The 17367-nt window shown below is 38.2% G+C and overlaps 2 protein-coding genes across 2 annotated transcripts in view; both read right to left on the bottom strand.

Moving 5' to 3' along the window:
• Window positions 1–5049: 5049 nt before the first annotated feature.
• On the bottom strand, window positions 5050–7785 carry CNTF (ciliary neurotrophic factor). Its single transcript, XM_008593593.1, has 2 exons — window positions 7097–7785; window positions 5050–5841 (listed from the first exon to the last, which is right to left on the bottom strand). Exons 1-2 carry the CDS (start codon window positions 7208–7210, stop codon window positions 5353–5355), a joined length of 603 nt encoding a protein of 200 aa, XP_008591815.1. The 5' UTR covers window positions 7211–7785; the 3' UTR covers window positions 5050–5352.
• Window positions 7786–8970: 1185 nt separating this feature from the next.
• ZFP91 (ZFP91 zinc finger protein) overlaps window positions 8971–17367 on the bottom strand; it is a gene marked incomplete at its 5' end in the record, with an annotated part of 45112 nt that continues 36715 nt past the window's right edge. Inside the window, 4 exons of the mRNA XM_008593594.1 lie at window positions 8971–12848; window positions 13120–13219; window positions 16051–16165; window positions 17064–17142. Of these exons, the coding sequence (XP_008591816.1) occupies window positions 12338–12848; window positions 13120–13219; window positions 16051–16165; window positions 17064–17142 (805 nt within the window). The remainder of the gene's footprint in view (window positions 12849–13119; window positions 13220–16050; window positions 16166–17063; window positions 17143–17367) is intronic.

Genomic DNA, 17367 nt, shown 5'->3' with positions numbered 1-17367 from the left:
TGAAGTTTGAGTTCCTTCCTGTATTAAGAAGTTGTGGGTATATGTTGCGATGACTCTAAGTCTCAGTGCATGCTTGAACACATCCTGGGTGGCGCCCTGGTTTGCATGTTTCCTTGGCTCCCTCTAGAGCCTGCCAGGCAACTCCAGGACTTGTCTGACCCCACCTACTGTGAAAGCCATCTTCTGGATACAGGCTGGGTCTCAACTCTCCAGAGAAGTGGATGATTCCTGGAGGCTGTTGAGTGAGACTGGGTCAGCTTCTGATGGCAGAAGGCCAATGGGCACAACAGGGTGAAGTCTAGGTTGTGACAGATCAATTTGGGGAAGCAACAGACATTCTCTGAGATATTTACAGAGCTTCCTCCTCAATCCAAACTCTAATGCGAATCCAAGCTACCTGAGACATTAAATATACTTGGTGATGTTTGTATGTCATTTACAAGTACTTTCAGATATTCAGTTTGTCTAAACCACTTAACAACCTGTGAAGTTAGCTACTTATTATTTCCATTTCATCAATGAGGAGGCTCAGAAAAATTGACTTGTCCCAAAGTTTGGAATTTATATATAGACTTTGTTACAGAGCAAGATTTGGTACAATTTTGTACTGGCTTTATTCAAAGGAAGTGAATTACAGAAATGCAGAATGGACTTCAGAATAAGATGATCTCAATTACTATGTGTCCTGTGGCATGGGGTGTGGGGAGGTGAGCTTTGGAACTAGAATTAAAACGCCAGCCCTGTCATATGCTGGAAGAGGGAACCTGGACAAGTTAACACTCATTCCCATTTTCCTCACCTGTGATGGAGGCTAAATGACATAAAATAGCATAAAGCTGCCTGACATGGTAAGTAAATGCATTACTCCTTTCATACTACCTTGAACATGTGGATAGAAATACAGAATCCCTCAGCAACTTTTCATATTTTTCTCTATAATTGTCCACAACTGTTTCTACTTCCAAACTGACTAAAAATGGGTTAGTTTTTCTCTTTCAGTCAAAGGCTTAATTGGGGGGCAAATACTTGAAATTAAGCCATTTAAAAGTAACTCTTCCTTATTTGCAGGCGAGCTGATAGGACTATATATCCAGAGGGCAAAGCAGCATTGGCCTGGTGGCATAAGGGCAAGCTACCTTTTCTAGGCCGACTGGCTCTGGGAGTTTTGCCCACTGCCCTGGCATGATGGAGATTTACCCGGCACGCTTGACTGAACCTGGCCCTGGCCGGGAGGATTACATTTCATCCAGTGTTGAAATCACTTCAAATTCCCCTTGTTCATCCAAAGATACAGAAATAAAAGAAGGAACTCATGGTCTTGCTGAGAAGATAACTTTATTGTTAGCCATTCTTGCATCTTTTATTTTCTATGTGCCAAAAATAGATCAATCCAAGTAATATATTTTGTGTTAAGAATCCCAAGCACATGAATTTTCTTATCTTACACTCCACACACATTTCGTCAAAAGATCAAATTATCTTTTCACTGTCTTTATCTATAATCCTCAGAGTTCTATAGAAGCTTTTGATCCAAAAAGATGTTTTTTAAATCATTTTTCACTTATTATTTTTCATATTTTACTTTTTAAATGCACCGACATTCAAAGGGCTCATTCTTGGGTCTGATGCTTGAAGTAGAGGTGGGATGAGGCAGGAGGCCAAACCATTCTTTTTAAAGAATGCCCTGGCCTAAGCACTATGTTAGTATCACCCTCACTCTCATACACACACACACACACACACACACAATAAATCAGTTGAAGTGAAACACAAATTCTACTTTTTTTCCCTCTTTCCTCTTCATTATTCCCTTTCTCATCCTGGTGGAGGTTCTCTGCTTCCTACATCTCTATATTACCTCTTAATAAGGGAGATGATGCTCAGGTACCTTAGGAAGAGCTGAGGATTCACAATCAAAAGTCATTCTAAACAACTTTTCAGATATGTCTCCCTGAAGTATTTACTTGTCTTCTCCGTTTGACCAGTGGTTACAACAATGAGTCATCCATTGGGCTTTAATCCACAGCAGCCTGAAATAACAGCAATTCCAGGGCTATGACTTTATACTTTCCATTTTCATTAAAACTCTCGTTTGTCTCAAACCTGATTATCTTAAGTTAATTTTATTCCATGGTTGGCCTTCAAGTTTGGGCTAATTTGCAAGCCTTTTCCAAATCATCCTCTTCATGCAAGAAAAATTTCTCAAATCTCATCCATGCAATTCCTTGATAGACTCAGGAAAACGAAATTTTCTCTCCCCGCAGACAAAACTTTTCTGGAGGCAGTGGGATGGAAGGAATCCTTTTCACAAGTTAAGAGTTAGAGGGAAGAAACTAAATTTATGCACCCTATTGATAACTATAACTCTACCTATATAGTTATATCATATATGATTTCCCAGAGATCCTATCCTTATGTAGATCTAAGAACCAAGGGAATAAAATCAAAAGAACAAAAATCTCTTTTGGGTTGAGAATCCTTAGAAAATATGTACAGTGAGTGTCAACATTATTGGTATTATAAGACACCTACCTAGAACACTGGCTCATTTTCAGTCCCTTATTCAATTTGATTTATCTATTTTAGATAAGCATGAGGCAATGTCTACACATTTAGATCTCATACGTGTTTATATCGCTAAGTTCTCAGGTTTCTCCATACTTCTTTTGAGGCATATTGCGAGTTTCCTGAACGAGAATCTGATACACAGCTCTTAGCACAGTGCTAGGAATGCACTCAGTAAAGACTTGCTGCTTCTGTGACTTAACTGAGAGTTACACATCTACCTATCTCCTCCCATTCAATAGTCAGTACTTGTACCTTTTCTGAACACTCTACCACTTCAAATCTGTTTCTTATACATACATAATCTTTCATAAGCACAACTCAGCAGAGCTTAAGCCAGACTCCGTTGATTTCTGAAACTTCTGACACATCTGCTGAATACGAAAATATTCATTTCAGATCCAGCAAATTCATAATCAGTTATTCCCCACTAAGAAATTTTAATCACATCTTGCTCCATTAAACAAAAATACTATCTAGCTAAATCTTAGAGCTTCATGTTAATAAGCAAATACTTTATCAATCAAAAATGCTGTTAAGCAGAAGAAACACTTTAAATTAGGAAAAGCTTGAATAAAATGAGCCTCTCTACATACAGTGGGGAGACAAATACCTGTAACCAAATTACAAATGAAATAAAATCAAACAATAAGCCTCTAGTGGTAGCTAGACCCTAATGTTTAATATTGTCTAACTTTTTTCTATGCTGGCAATTCTTCCATTTCTCTCCGCCTGATTCTTCTCTATTTTGTGCTCAGCCAATCTCTGAGACACAACTCCGACCTCCTGCATGAAGTATTTTGGGCCCTCTTTGATCTCCTTACTTTAACTCCCTACCACTTAAACCCGGGACTTATAATTACAATCTAGTATGGATCTCTTACCTTATATACATATAAATGTATTTCCACAAATGCATACTAAGAAGCAGGGCCTTACTTCCCCCTGAACTGTCACAATGCCTAGCCCAGAATCCTCTTGTAACATTGACTTCATGAAATTTTGGACATGAAACCATGTGGGAAAGGATATAAGCTAAGTCACTCCCTCCTCATGCAACCTATGGGAGCTGGCCCTCTCTGACGTATGGTTCAATTAAGAACACAGAAGGCAGGCTGGCCAGTTAGCTCAGTTGTCTAAAGAGCAGCTTATAACATCAAGGTAACAGTTTCAGATCCCTGTACCAGCTGCCAAAAAAACCACTCAACCACCCCCCCCCAAAGCCTCAATTAATTAAACTAAATTGACTTGGGCCTCCAATCCAAAATCTTGAGTTTCTATTATTGCACCAGTAGTTCACAGGCCTCACTAAAAATGACCTTTTCACTAAAGCCCATATTTACCACTCCTTCATACAGGATGAGCATCATGAATTCAAAAATCCAAAATCCAAGATGCTCTGAAATCTGAAACTTTTGAGCGCTGACATGACATTCAAAGGAAATACTCATTGGATCATTTTGGATTTTGAATTTGGGATGCTTAAGCAGTAAGTAATGCAAATATTCTAAATGTGAAAAAAAATCCAAAACACTTCTGGTCCCGAGCATTTCAGATGAGGGATACTCAACCTGTACTGTGTGGTTCTCAAAGGACATTAAATGCAGAGCCCTGCCCCTTTGCTGCACAGCACAAAGTCTTTGTTGTATATTGTTTCAGAATCTTTGGCATTCCCAGTGGGAACACAGTGGGACTCACCCTCTTTTCATGACTAAGTCCAGAGAATGTGTGGTGAAGGAGTTCTGTGACTTCTTAACCTGAGTAGTATTCCACCCTTTTCCATAAACGCTTGGGTTCCAGTGCCTATACCACTGCATCACTGATTACAGTAAACATGAGGTAATGTGGAATAAGCTGTGCCCAAGCCTATATTCAAAGACATTCATTAGTTCTTGGATACTTTAAACTAGGCCGTATTAAAACACATCCCCAGCTTCCAAGGCTCAGAAGTTTGGTGGGCCTAATCTTTCCCCCAAATGGAATCTTATTATCTCCAGCTGCTCTTTTTGCCAAGTACAGGCAACAAATACTGCTTTTAACACTAAAATTTGCTGCTGACTTATGAGGTTATGTAATGGGGGCTGTTTTCTAGTGCTGGGGATAGATTACATGGGTACATCTTCCAACCCTGTGTGACAAAGAGATATAGTAATAAGAGGTTCATAATTAAGCCTCTAAAGTGAAAGGCACATAGGCTTTACACTGAGAAAGATCTTTTCAAATTAGTGTGGCACTTGCTAGCCGTGTGACCTTAACCAAGCCTCTGTGAGCCTGTTTATCATCTGCCTAATGGGAATAACACCACCTGCCTTACAAAGTTGTTGTAGACGTTATACATAACATACATACTGGCACAATGCCTCAATATAGTACATATTCCATAAATGCTAGCTATTATTTTTATTAATTAAGAATTTAAATTAGGTAGAGAGTACATGAGTTTTAATTCACTGGCTCAGACACCTAGAACTAGAGTTAAAATATTTATCTGTCTGTAAGGCTGTCAAATGCCTATAAAGGTTAATTAGTGGTTAGAAAGGTCAGAGCACTGAGGTGGAAGAATGCTGTCCCCACTCCCATTTCCCTACATCCTCCATCACACACATACCGACGCACGCACGCACGCACCCAACCCAGACTAAACCTGTATGCCCATTTGTGCATGTGTCCAACCCTATCTGATGAAAATGCCTGTGGTCTTAAAGGTTTTCAAAAACTTAAGATGGGAAAATGAGGACCCAGAGAACTTGTATATTCCCTTAGAAAAGAAAGCAAGGAAGCTAACTGCTACATTTTCTTGTCCTTAGCAATATAACGGCTCCCATGTGCTGGCATCCCAGTCTGTTGAGAAGAAATGACACGAAGGTCATGGATGGACCTCACTGTCCACTGTGAAAGCTCCTGCAGCACCTTTAGGCCCCACAGCTTCTTCTCAAAGAGACCACCATCTCCAACAACAACAGGAATCCCATCAGCCTCACTGGAGGGGATCTTGTGTTCCAGGAGCACCATTAACTCCTCTATCTGGTAAGCAAAAGCAGCAACTTGGAGTAGAAGGGAATGTATAGCTTGATGGAAGTCACCTTCAGCTGGGGTAAAATGCACCTGCTGGTCTTCCAAAAGCCTGGCCAACATAACATGGAAGGTACGATAAGCTTGGAGGTTCTCTTGGAGTCGCTCTGCCTCGGTCAGCTCACTCCACCGATCAGTGCTTGCCACTGGCACGCCATCCACAGAGTCCAGGTTGATGTTCTTGTTCAGACCCTGATGCTTCACCTGATCAAGGATACAGGAAAACATCACATCTTCTGTAATCGCCCCAATGTCCTTAGTTAAATTGCCCATAAATCCCATGTAAAATCTCATTCACCTCTCTGGTCAAGATTCCAAGTTGTAAAGAAAATAAAATGTCTAGAACAGGAACTTTTCATTTGGGATTCAGGACTGGACTTCAGAAAGACCCAATTCTCCCTCAAATTGGATATCTGTACATTCTTCTTAAGAGAACGTTCAGCTTTCATTGAGTTCTAAAGGTTGAAAACATTTGGAAGAATATTTCTTTCCCACTTTAAACTCTCTCCTAGGATCTGAAATATTTTAATCACACTGGAGTTTAAGTATTTTAAACATACTTGAAGACACTTGGCTATACCTAGGAAGCCCTAAAATGTAGCTATTGTAGAATTTCTCTAAACTCTCTCCTCTCCCATTGCTCACTCTAAATGGTGTGAGGTCCACCCTTTAGAAAAGGCAATAAGGATTAGTTAAAAAAAAAAAAAATTGGTAAGCAGAGTCTGATTTCTAACTGGTGAGGCTGTACAAAGACAAACCAATTCTTAGAGAATCTAAATTCAGAACTCTCCAGAGGGGACTGGAATATTTCCAAAGCAGGCCTTAGGTGAAGACTGATAGGGATCCTCCCTGTCGGAAAACCAATCTGGAACTCCATGGTTAGCTCCTTAAGAATCTGACACTTCCACAAGTTCCCAATACATCTTTCAGGGGATCCTTTCAATAGCTTAGGTGACTTATTTAGATACAGGGACAATTTTGATGTGTGGTGGCTAATGCTGTATAGGAGGAATTGGTTAGATTTACAAATTTCATCCAAGTTCATACTGCTCTTCCTCCCACCTATCCTATAAACTTGCCTTTCATTTACATAGCTCAAAAATTCAGAACAATGTCTATGAAGAACCCAAACTTGGAGGGCCTCTGGTTATTCTGGTAGGATTCAGAATATAGGCAACCAAGTTATGAACAACTTCAAAGACATATAGCAAATCCTACCTAGAACCCCGTATGTATTTTCTCATTTAAGAAACATGTCTCTTAAACACCCTGGAGGAATAACCAAAGATCACATGAGTTTTCTCAAGGGAAGGGACCATGTCAAATAATAGGTACACAACTCATGAATGACTACATGATCAGGGCTTTAATAATTCATAATGGGACTAGAGCATGACGGTCAGGGGCTGGATCTGAAGAGATGAAGGAAAAATAGACAACAGCAAAACAGGCAACTTACATAAGATTCCATAACAGCAGTCAGGTCTGAACGAATCTTCCTTGCTAGCCAGATAGAGCGGCTACAGAGGTCCCGGCGGTGAGGGGTCAGTGATGAATGCTCTGTGAAAGCCATCCCCTAACTCAACTGTCCCAGGAAGCAAGTGAGCTGGGTTTGCTTCTGTCTACACTGGTCCAAATAAGAAATGTGACTCTCACAGACTAAATCCACTGGGCATTCTCTACTAATGGGATTGTGCACCCCACCCCCACCCCCACCCCCTGCCTGACTCAGAGGTGGCAGCAAATTCCTGGCTGTGGATTTTTGTGCTTGTGGAATCAAAGGGCCCTTTTTAATCAGTTTTTTTTTTCCCCTACAGTGTTTGCCTCCATTTCTTCTCCACTTAGTACTTAGCACACTTGTTTTTATGTCATTGTTTTGCTTTTGCACTTAGCAACAAGGTCACTATCACACTAATCCTCATGACACCCCTGCCTAATGTAATCTATTTCATATACACATATAATTAGTTCATTTTATCACCCTTTCTTATGCTCCCCATGTCCTTTTCTTTTGGCCTGACAAAATATTCAATAATATTAATTATTATTGATATAGCTACCATTTATTAAGCATCTACCACTGGTCAGACACTGTGCTAAAAGGCTTTAAAGAAACTTCATTTGAGCCTGAGAATAATTCTGAGGTAAATATTATTTTCCCCATTTTATGTAAGAAGAAACTGAAACTTGAAGAAATTATGTGGATAAGATCCAAAAAGTAGGCTCTTGTTTAAATATAAAGGTCTTTGATTCTATAGTTGTTTCTCCCAATGACTTTCTAATTTCATTCTTTATGTACTTCACATTTTGTTGAAGAAACAAAGGTTGTGTGAAATAGGTCCTTTAATAATAACAGCATCTTTCATCCCCATCCTTTTGGTATTTTTTAAAGTTAGCTTAATTAACACTTGATTAAAAATCAACTAAGAAAGCATCTCTAATCTCAATCATGGTGCCTTCCTCCTAGCTATAGGATGAGGAAGGTACTGTTTAGGCCTGTTCTCTTCCAAAGGACAGGAAACACCCAACCCTAACTTGGTAACATTTCTAAGGCAGTCTCACTCAAGTGACAACATGCTTTCCTTTTCTTCCCTATCCCAGTCATACCATATGCTTCTTAACAAAGTAAGGGGAAGTTGGGCTTTGAAATGAAGGCAAAAGAGTTAAAAAAGTTCCTGGAGAGTTGTCATTCTATTGCATTTAACCCAGAGGATGATGCTAATGGGTAAAGGCTGCAAGTTCCAACTCCAAATGAATCAATTAGCTTTCACTATTTCACATCATAGTGGTTGCCAATAAGCAGAAACACATGCCCTCTTAAGAGCAAATTTACATAGGCAAACAATATGAGAAATATAAGGGAGAAAGAAATGAGGCCTGGGCGGCTGTCACAGTAGGACTCTTAAGAAGGTAGGATTACATTTTTTCTTTCTTTAAAGTTAGTACTTGATACGGACACTGAGTTTTGTAAAGAAGCACTGATATTAAATTAAATGCCATCAAAGCTTTATCATTACCAGACTAAAATTAACCTCATGGCATCCTTAATTAATCTCTACTAGGTTAATATGGCCACTTTTGCAAGGAGAAAGCTATCAAAACATCAAAGAGATTTTAAGTTTGCTGAACTGATCACAGAATCATATGGCATTTCAGCATTAGAAATCAAGAACTAAACCGAGTCAAAAGCTAACTAGCTGATTCTCAATGACAGCAAACAGTACACCCCACAAAACACCTGCTCTGAGAGCCCTTGGTTTTCTCATTTAGCAGCATCAATTGTTTCACCCCTAGGATAACTGTAACTTAATACAACCAAGGAAGACAAGTTGCTTCCATGAAGACAACTTTTATTTTTCTTCTTAACATATTTATTTTGGATATGCCTTACCTAGATTAAGAGAAAACAAGGATTTGAAAAGCAAAGTATCCCTTTTATTATAATTTCTTTTTACATAACCTTTTCGACCTAGATTCAGGTAACTATCTTGTCTCTCCCATCAGAGGAGAAGGGTCCTGCACATTACAACAGGCAAAAAAGGCTTTTAGGAAATAAAATATTTTCAATTGATCCATTACAATTTTTCAATTTTCTTGAGTACATTGGAAAGTGGGAAAAAGACAGGAGGAAGAAAAAATGGTACTTCAACCAGACTGTAATAACCTTAGTTATGTTGGTAGTATACTTTTTATATTTTTTCCTCCAAACAGGTACAAAGGAGGTTCAAGTGCTCTATGTGGATGCTTTTCTATACCTTAATTTTTTTTCTACTCCCAGTACTCTTGACCAATGTTTGTCTAAATTCTCTGAAGCATCTTAAGTCTTAATTATGCAAAATAACCCTGGGCAACCAAACACAAGGGGGAAGCACATCTCCCAGAAATATTGAAGAGCTGTTTCTCAACTATATTATCACAATTTAGAATTTGCCAGCTCAAGATGAAGAATATGCAGTGGGAAGAATTATTGAAAAGGTAATAAAATGTGACATCTGTAAGAGTACAAAATGCATAATTTTAAGATTAAAAGAGCTCCATGGAAGGACAATAAAACAAACAGTACAGGGAACAGAAACAAAATGGGAAGAGGGCTCACATAAAGTTTACTTTTACCAACTCTTTACTAGGTTAGCACCCCTTTTTCAAAAGGAAAAATGTAAAGTCCATGAAAAATACTTTAAAATGTATTGCAATCTGCTACAATAGTTTATTGTAGGCAACAGTAGCTATGAAGAGTACTAAAAAGAAAAGGAGAAATGAGAAGTTCCTAATTATTAGAACTAACTTTTTGTGGGGAGAGGAGTATGGTATAGGGAAGAACGTACTTTTCCCCCTATCAGAAAGAGGTTTCTTTAAAAGCTGTTTGCTTTTGTGTAGGCGGCTAAAATATCTGATGACTAATCACCGCAAATGAAGTTTATGGAGACAAAGGGTGACAGAGACAAAAGCTAAGTGTTAGATACGGATGCTAGCTAGTAAAACAGTACAAAATGAAATTATTTGGGGTGAAACAACTTTGCGGAGGACCCATCCAATAAACCATATATTTCAAATCTACTCAAAATACCAAAGTCAACTCTAAACCCTTACTGTGGGCAGGAAAGCATATTCTACACCCTTCTATCCTTATTCTATTTTCTACCCCACACTGGAGGGATGGCAAATCTGCAACACTCTGAAAAGAAACAATAGTGCATTTAAGACTGTTCGCTGTAGGTGTCTCACTCCCTATTCCCTGGCATCCCAAACCACTGGCAATAGTGGGTGTAAAATAAGCCTCTTTCAGAGATGACATTTTGTTACCCTTCTTTTTTGGGAAAAAAATAAATCAAAGAGAAAATTGATAAACTTTGTAGTTTTAGTGTTTGTGAAAAACAAATTGTTCCTTATTTTGTTCTCAGCAAAACTTCATTCTTTCCAACAGCCATCATACATTTCTGACAATGAACAATGAATAGGCAAGCCTTCAATTCCAGCTTCTGAGGTACACAGAAGGATAGGAATTGCCCTTTTAGTTCTCTAAAAATGAGCCAAAATAGATTTTTAGTTTTCTGTGAGGTATGAACTTGTACAAAAGCACTGTCTCTCTCCCATGAACAGTAATCCACACCCCATGAAAATCCCTATCCCAAGGGAAGTAATAATTCCCAGAATTCTGGGTGAAAGTCAAAGCCATTATTAAATAGATTATTGACTCTGTCGATTGAAGGTTTCCTCTTCTGAAGTGTTACTGAAAGGGAAAAAAAAACAAAGCAGTTTTCTTTGACTTTAAACTTTAGGACTTACAGACTTTATTCCTTCGCTAATGGCAGTATCCTTCACTAACAGAGAACTGGAATGAACCAATGATAAAGCAAAGCAAAAAACAAAGCAAGGGGCCAGAATTGGGCCAATTGGAAGATATGAAATGAAACGGTGGAGACAAAAAAAGAAAATAAATTCGCAAGAGAAAATCTTTCATCTGTAATTCAGACCCTGCACAACCCTCCTCATCCCCTCAAAATCCTAAATCTCAATGTTCTAAAAATCTCAAAGAGCATAACTAATTACCAGAGACCTAGCATCTTTCCCTAGAAAGGCTTCCAAAAAAAAAAAAAAAACAAAAAACAAAAAACACACTAGGATATTGTAGTGATTTTGTTAGTGCTGAGGACCAGCTTTCTTTAAAGGCCACTGGAGAGCTATGATTTTAGAGGCTGGCTGTGCTTCTTCAACCCTATGTCTTGCCTTCAAAGTACCTCTCATGGAAAGGATCCCCTTTCAGAATAATCTAATCTCTCCCAGGCCCACAAAATACAGCAACAAAACCCACCCACCCCCAACAAAAAAAAGGAAAAAGAAATCAGACTTTCCGTTAATAAATAAGGAATCTCAGGTTCCACAACACAAAAACACACATGTTCAAAGTGCAAATTTCTGCCATTAGCCTTGGACTTTTCTGTCTCACTGATACAGAGCCCTGTCTTGCAGTCAAAGAGACTGTGTAGAAGGCAACCCCCTCCCTCTTGGGAGCCTGCTTCCAAGCCAAGTGAGCACCACTGAGAGCCATATAGAGGTTTTGGGAGGGGGACTGAGGTGCTGGAATCAAAGAAGAGGGAGGTGGTCACCATGTATCCTTCCTTTCCAAAACCCAGTGGGGAATGGAGGAAGAGGGGGTGAGAGATATGTGCTGTTTTAACAGCTCACCCTGCTAAGGGGCCCTAAAGTGCCAAGTCAAGCTGCCAGCCTCCAGAGATTTAGAATTTTATAATATTTGAGGATAAATGTGCCATAGTGGATAGAAGCCAGAACCATGGGCAGCAGTAGATTAAGAGAAGGGATTTAGAAGACAGTATATACTATTGAGAGTGAAAAGCTGATCCAGAGCACATCAGTTACAGGTTGAAAAGGGGATGTGCCGATGAGCAGAAGTCTGACACTGGCTGGAACTGGTATGAGGATGACACTCATTTAAGAGCTGCTCCTGCTTCTTTTTTGTCTACCTTTCTGGTAAAGACAACATCAATTTTATAAGGGGGACAACAGAGGGAGAACAGGGGATGGGAATGGGGTATATGTGTGTGTGTGCTGTGATTCACAATGGAAAGAGCAGGCCCTTCAGTTATTTTACTAGATTTTAAATGCTTTAAATTTTTTTTTGTCCTTTTTATCATTTAAATACAAAGTCTGAGCTGTCCCAGTGCCCAAAGTCTTCCCTTGACTAAGGTCCAGTAGAGTCTGAATCTTCAATCAGAACCTCTGTGGTAGCACCGAGTATATCTGAGTTCATGACCAGCCCTTCAGTGCCCCCACTGCTGCCGCTTCCCACAAAGATCTTTCCATCAGCCATCAGGCTCACCCGTTCTGTCCCACTGCAATATGACTTTGACATCCCTTCAGCTTCTAGCAGTAGGCACTCTCCAGAGGTTGAGTTTCCTAAAGGCTCAGGAAGAAGAGGAAGACCCTGACCATCTGCAGGTTGTGTCAGGGACTCTGGGTTAGTGCCCAAGATATCCGTGCTGGTGATGAGGGCGCCTGCATTGGCAGCCAGAGCTTCTGCAATCAGCACCTCAGGGTGGCTTTTTGCTTTGTGTGCCACTACGCTGTCCTTCTTCTCAAATTTTTTGCCACAGATATTGCAAGAAAACTGATAGAAGGAGTCTGCATCATGCTTCTTCATGTGCCAATTAAGAGATGCCTTTTGTCGACAAGTAAATCCACAGATCTCACATCTAAGTAAAGTAAAAGAGAAAAGACTGATCACAGTAATAAAGAGCATATTCGGCATCAGGGTGAGAATTTAGAGCTCAAGTATATACACAATAATCAGTAACATATACTTCTTATGAAGAATTAGGAAACTAGCTCCCTCAATCAACACCTACTTTTTAACTTGGTAAAAGAAAATAGCTGTGGCAGCTGACATGTTTATAAAGGGACAAACACTCCAAGTGGTATATATGCACTTCTCACCCAGATGTTCACCAGCAAATAAATACTCACTGTAATGGCTTCTCGCCAGTGTGAATCATCCGGTGCACTGCCAGATTGTGAGAACTCTTGAAGGCCCGAGCACAATATTCACAGATATAATCCCTTTGATCTAATAGGAAAACATGATATGGTTAGGGTTCCACTTACTCTAAGTACTTTCCCTAGCTTACAGTAAGTAAACAGATGATCAGGTAGGTCAATTTATAGTAGAAGCAATGCTGTTTTCAATGTATAAATAGTTTGGGCAAACAAAATTTTAGAAAGAAATATACTATTTTTATCTTTTTTGAAAAAAAGTATTCCATACATTTAGTAGCCTAAGAACCTGTTTAAAAAGAAAAGAAAAACTAGATAGAAATATGGGAACTGAAATCTTAATCTCAATTATACAACTAATCTAGATCTTGGATAAATTGTTTAGCAAGTAAACCACTACTCTTTCCATAGATTTTATTCTTTACAACAGTTTTTTCACAGATTATGAAAACTGAATGCTTACATAGAAAGAATCTGGCATTGAAACAAAATAAAAATAAAAATTTGGCATTACCTAGAAGAAAACTGATCCATATCTAAAATGGTAATCATACCCTCTGTTCTAGGTTCAAAAAATGTTACCCAAGACAACTCAAACTTGTCACAAAGATTTGAGTCACTGCTATCAATTATATGTAAACAGTACTTGTATTTCTTTTTTCTCCTACCCCACATCTTCTGTACCATCCCACTAGCTCCTTGTCACTTCACAACCACTCCCCCCTTCCACTGGATTTTTGACAAGTTGGTAACATGGTACAGAATCCATGGGGCAAAGGAGCATTGTACTTATTTCACCATACACTTGTTGAATAAATGACCGCTACATTTTCTACTCCTTCCACTTAAATTTACTAGAAATAGTAACAGGGAAAACACAAATAAGTTAAAAGGTAAACAATATCCAATTTAACCCTATACTCTTTCCCAGATGCTTTAAAACCAAGTGTAGGTACTGGTTGGTTAGCTCAGTTGGTTAGAGTGCAGTCTTATAACACCAAAGTCACAGGTTTGGATCCCCGTACTGGCCAGCCATTGTGGGGAGGCAGAGAGGACCAAGTGTGGGAAAAGAGTCAAGTTTTCTTCAAACTTGAATGTACTTAAGGATCACCTGGGGATCTTACTAAATGCATATGCTGATTCACCAGATCTGAAGTAAGGCCAGAGATTCTGTACCTCTCATAAGAACCCGAGTGATGCCAATGCACGTTGGTCTCTGTTCCACATTTTGTATAGCAACAACTAAAAAATGCACAGTTCTAATCCAGGGACAACTCTTAGCATTTCCCATTCTTGTCCATTCTTCCAGCTTCACAGTAGCATGGCAAACCTGGATGGGGCATCCACTTGCTAAATAAATTATTTTCAAAGGGAGTCTGTATATACTAATTTGCAAAAGGAAAACTTTTTTCTTCTTTTTCTTTTTGGGTAGCTGGCTGTTAAGAAGAACTGAACCCCTGACCTTGGTGTTACCAGCACCATGCTCTAACCTAGTGGGGTAACCAGACATCTCCTCACAAAAGGAAAACTAACACCATAAAATTGTATTACAAAATACAATTACTTGGAATGAGCTGAATTTATAAAACAGTTTCTCATAGTAGGCTTGTGATATTTAGCTAAACTAATGTAAACTGGTTATCAGAAACAACTTTTCTATGAGATGAAACAGTATTAACAGGGAGCAGGAGGAGCAAAGAAATTACAGCACCTATAAAGAAACAGAGTGGAGACAGTCCAGTGTTCTCTCTCAGGAAGCGTGGTATAAAGCAAAGATTGTAGACTTTTGAGTGATTAAGACCCAAGTTCAAATCCTGATGTTCTGAAAAAGTCTACCATGTACAGTAAATAGCACTTTACATTATCTCATTTCATCTTTTCAATAACTCTGTAATACTAGTATCTTTACAGATAAGGAAAAGTGAGAAGTTAAGTAACTTGTCTAAGTCACACATACAGTAAATAAAGGAAAGAGTACATTACATCAGTAGGACCTTGAGCAGGAGACATGATATATTTGCAACTAGAATTCCTAGTGTTACTCTTCAAGATTATTAAGAAGAAAACATACGTTAACAACCAAGTGTCTGATCCATACTCAATTAGTGGTATGTACCCAGCCTAATTTGTCCCTATTAGCTGCACTGCATTGATTATCAGTGGCTACAAATGAATGGAATTTGAGTCTGTTTTATAATATGCATTGTAAAGACACTCAGCTTCTCTTTTTGTATCAACAATTTCTACAAGAGTTTGCATGCAAATTCAAGAGTTAGCTTTTATGATTTTGACAGCAGCAGAAGTCCTAAGAACTATTCAATGGTTAACCATAATCTATAAGCAAGCCTTTTACCATTTAGACTTTCTCCCCAATATTTCCTGTTTTTAGTCCATAACAACTACTACAAGTATCTATCTGAAGCAGAATTAGAAAATAATGGTTCTGCTAAAAACTAGATATGTACCCATGGGCAAGTTACTTAATGCTGCTAAACTTCTGGTTTCTTAGCTATAAAACAAGGCTAATACAAGCAAACTTAGTGGTGTTAAGTCGATAGATTACAATAATATATGTGAAGGGTTTAGTCCACAGTTAATACAGAATTACATGCTCAATAAACAATCATTATCCTGGTCAAAGGATAAGGTTCAAAAACCTTTGTTTGTTCATTAGAAACAAACCAGGATAAAGAATAGAAGTCAAAGGATAAAAATCCAAAAGCACTAGTTTGTTCATTCCTTATAAAATTTGTTTTATTACATTTTATTTTCACACCTTTCTCCCCCACTTGACTATAGACTCTTTTAAAAAGATGTGTTATAAAAAACTGCATCATCACCAATCTGCACCTGTAAAGTACAGTACATTTAGATACTTGAAAAACATTTTAGTTTAAAAAGTACCTGTATGATGTTTGGCATGTCGCAAAAGTTGCTTCTGGAGCCTGAAGAGTCGTCCACAGGAGGGATGGGGACATACATATTTCTTCTTCAGCAAATGCTGGTATTTAATGTGGTGCTAAAACAGTAAAAGTAAAAAGGGATAAAAAGTAAGGCTTCCTGAAAGCTCTTTTTTATTTTTGCTAAGTTTAAAGTGAAGGAAAACCAAAAAATACTTTATATGTGAACAGGGAGGCAGTATAACACAATGGTTAAAAACCTAGACTATGGAAATATGTAGATCTTGGTTCCAATATGGGTCTATCATTCACTAGTACCCTAGAAGATATACTTAAATATTTCAAGTTCCAGTTCTCATTTGTGAAATGGAGATAACAAAAACTGTCTCATAATGTGGGTGATAGAGAGATTATGTACTGTACAGTGCTTAGTAAAGCAGATGGCACACAGCAAAAGAATAGTAGTTATCATTAATATAACAGAACCATAATCCAAAAGTAAGGCCTTACTCTCATATATTTGCTGCTGAAGATCAAATAGGCATTCCTTATTTCTGCCCTACCTAAATATAATCTATATCTTTACTAATTTTTTTAAAACTCTACTCAAAAAAATAAAAACAAAACCCAAAATAAAAATTTTTTCTTCATTTTGCACAATACCCAAGAAATCACTGGTCTGAGTTATCTTACTTATTTTCTAATACACATTAAACTAAAATTGGTTACTCTGTGTCTTGATCTATTTTTACAACCACCTTTTTTACTTTCATAAATCAGAAGTATTTATATCACAATGGGAAATATTTTAATATTCCAAGATTCCAAGGAAAGTCATCTATTTGAGCTCAGTTTCTCAGTCACATTAAAAAACAGAATGTCTAAAGTAATCTCATGTTTTAAACAAGGATTTTTTTCTTGACATTGTATGTTAGAGATAAACCCTACACAAGTCCACAAATTATAAAGTCTTATAGAGTATGAAAACCAGTAGTGGAACATAACAACTTCACTGACCTGCAAATAGCGAGGGTGAGCAAGAACAGTTCCACATCCCTCCATCTCACAACGAACATACTGGATCGGAGGTTTTTTTCTATTATCAAAATATAAGAGAAAAGTGAGCAACAGAAAAGTGGAATTTTGCACAGTGGCCTTTAACTTAAACTGTACTATCGGGAATAGCTACTTTAGAGTATGAAGAATTAAAGTCTCTTTTCTAGTATATGGCTTGCACAGAATGTGTTAGAAGTAACCAGAAATTGCCAAATGTTTGACAGTTTAAAAATAGCATAAAATAAACTACCAATCCCCAAAAGTA

The sequence above is a fragment of the Galeopterus variegatus genome, unplaced genomic scaffold (genome assembly GCF_000696425.1).
Source record: "Galeopterus variegatus unplaced genomic scaffold, G_variegatus-3.0.2 Scaffold9380, whole genome shotgun sequence".
Classification (NCBI taxonomy): domain Eukaryota; kingdom Metazoa; phylum Chordata; class Mammalia; order Dermoptera; family Cynocephalidae; genus Galeopterus; species Galeopterus variegatus.
The sequence above is the reverse complement of the archived record's forward strand: the minus strand, read 5'-3'. Positions and strand labels throughout refer to the sequence as shown.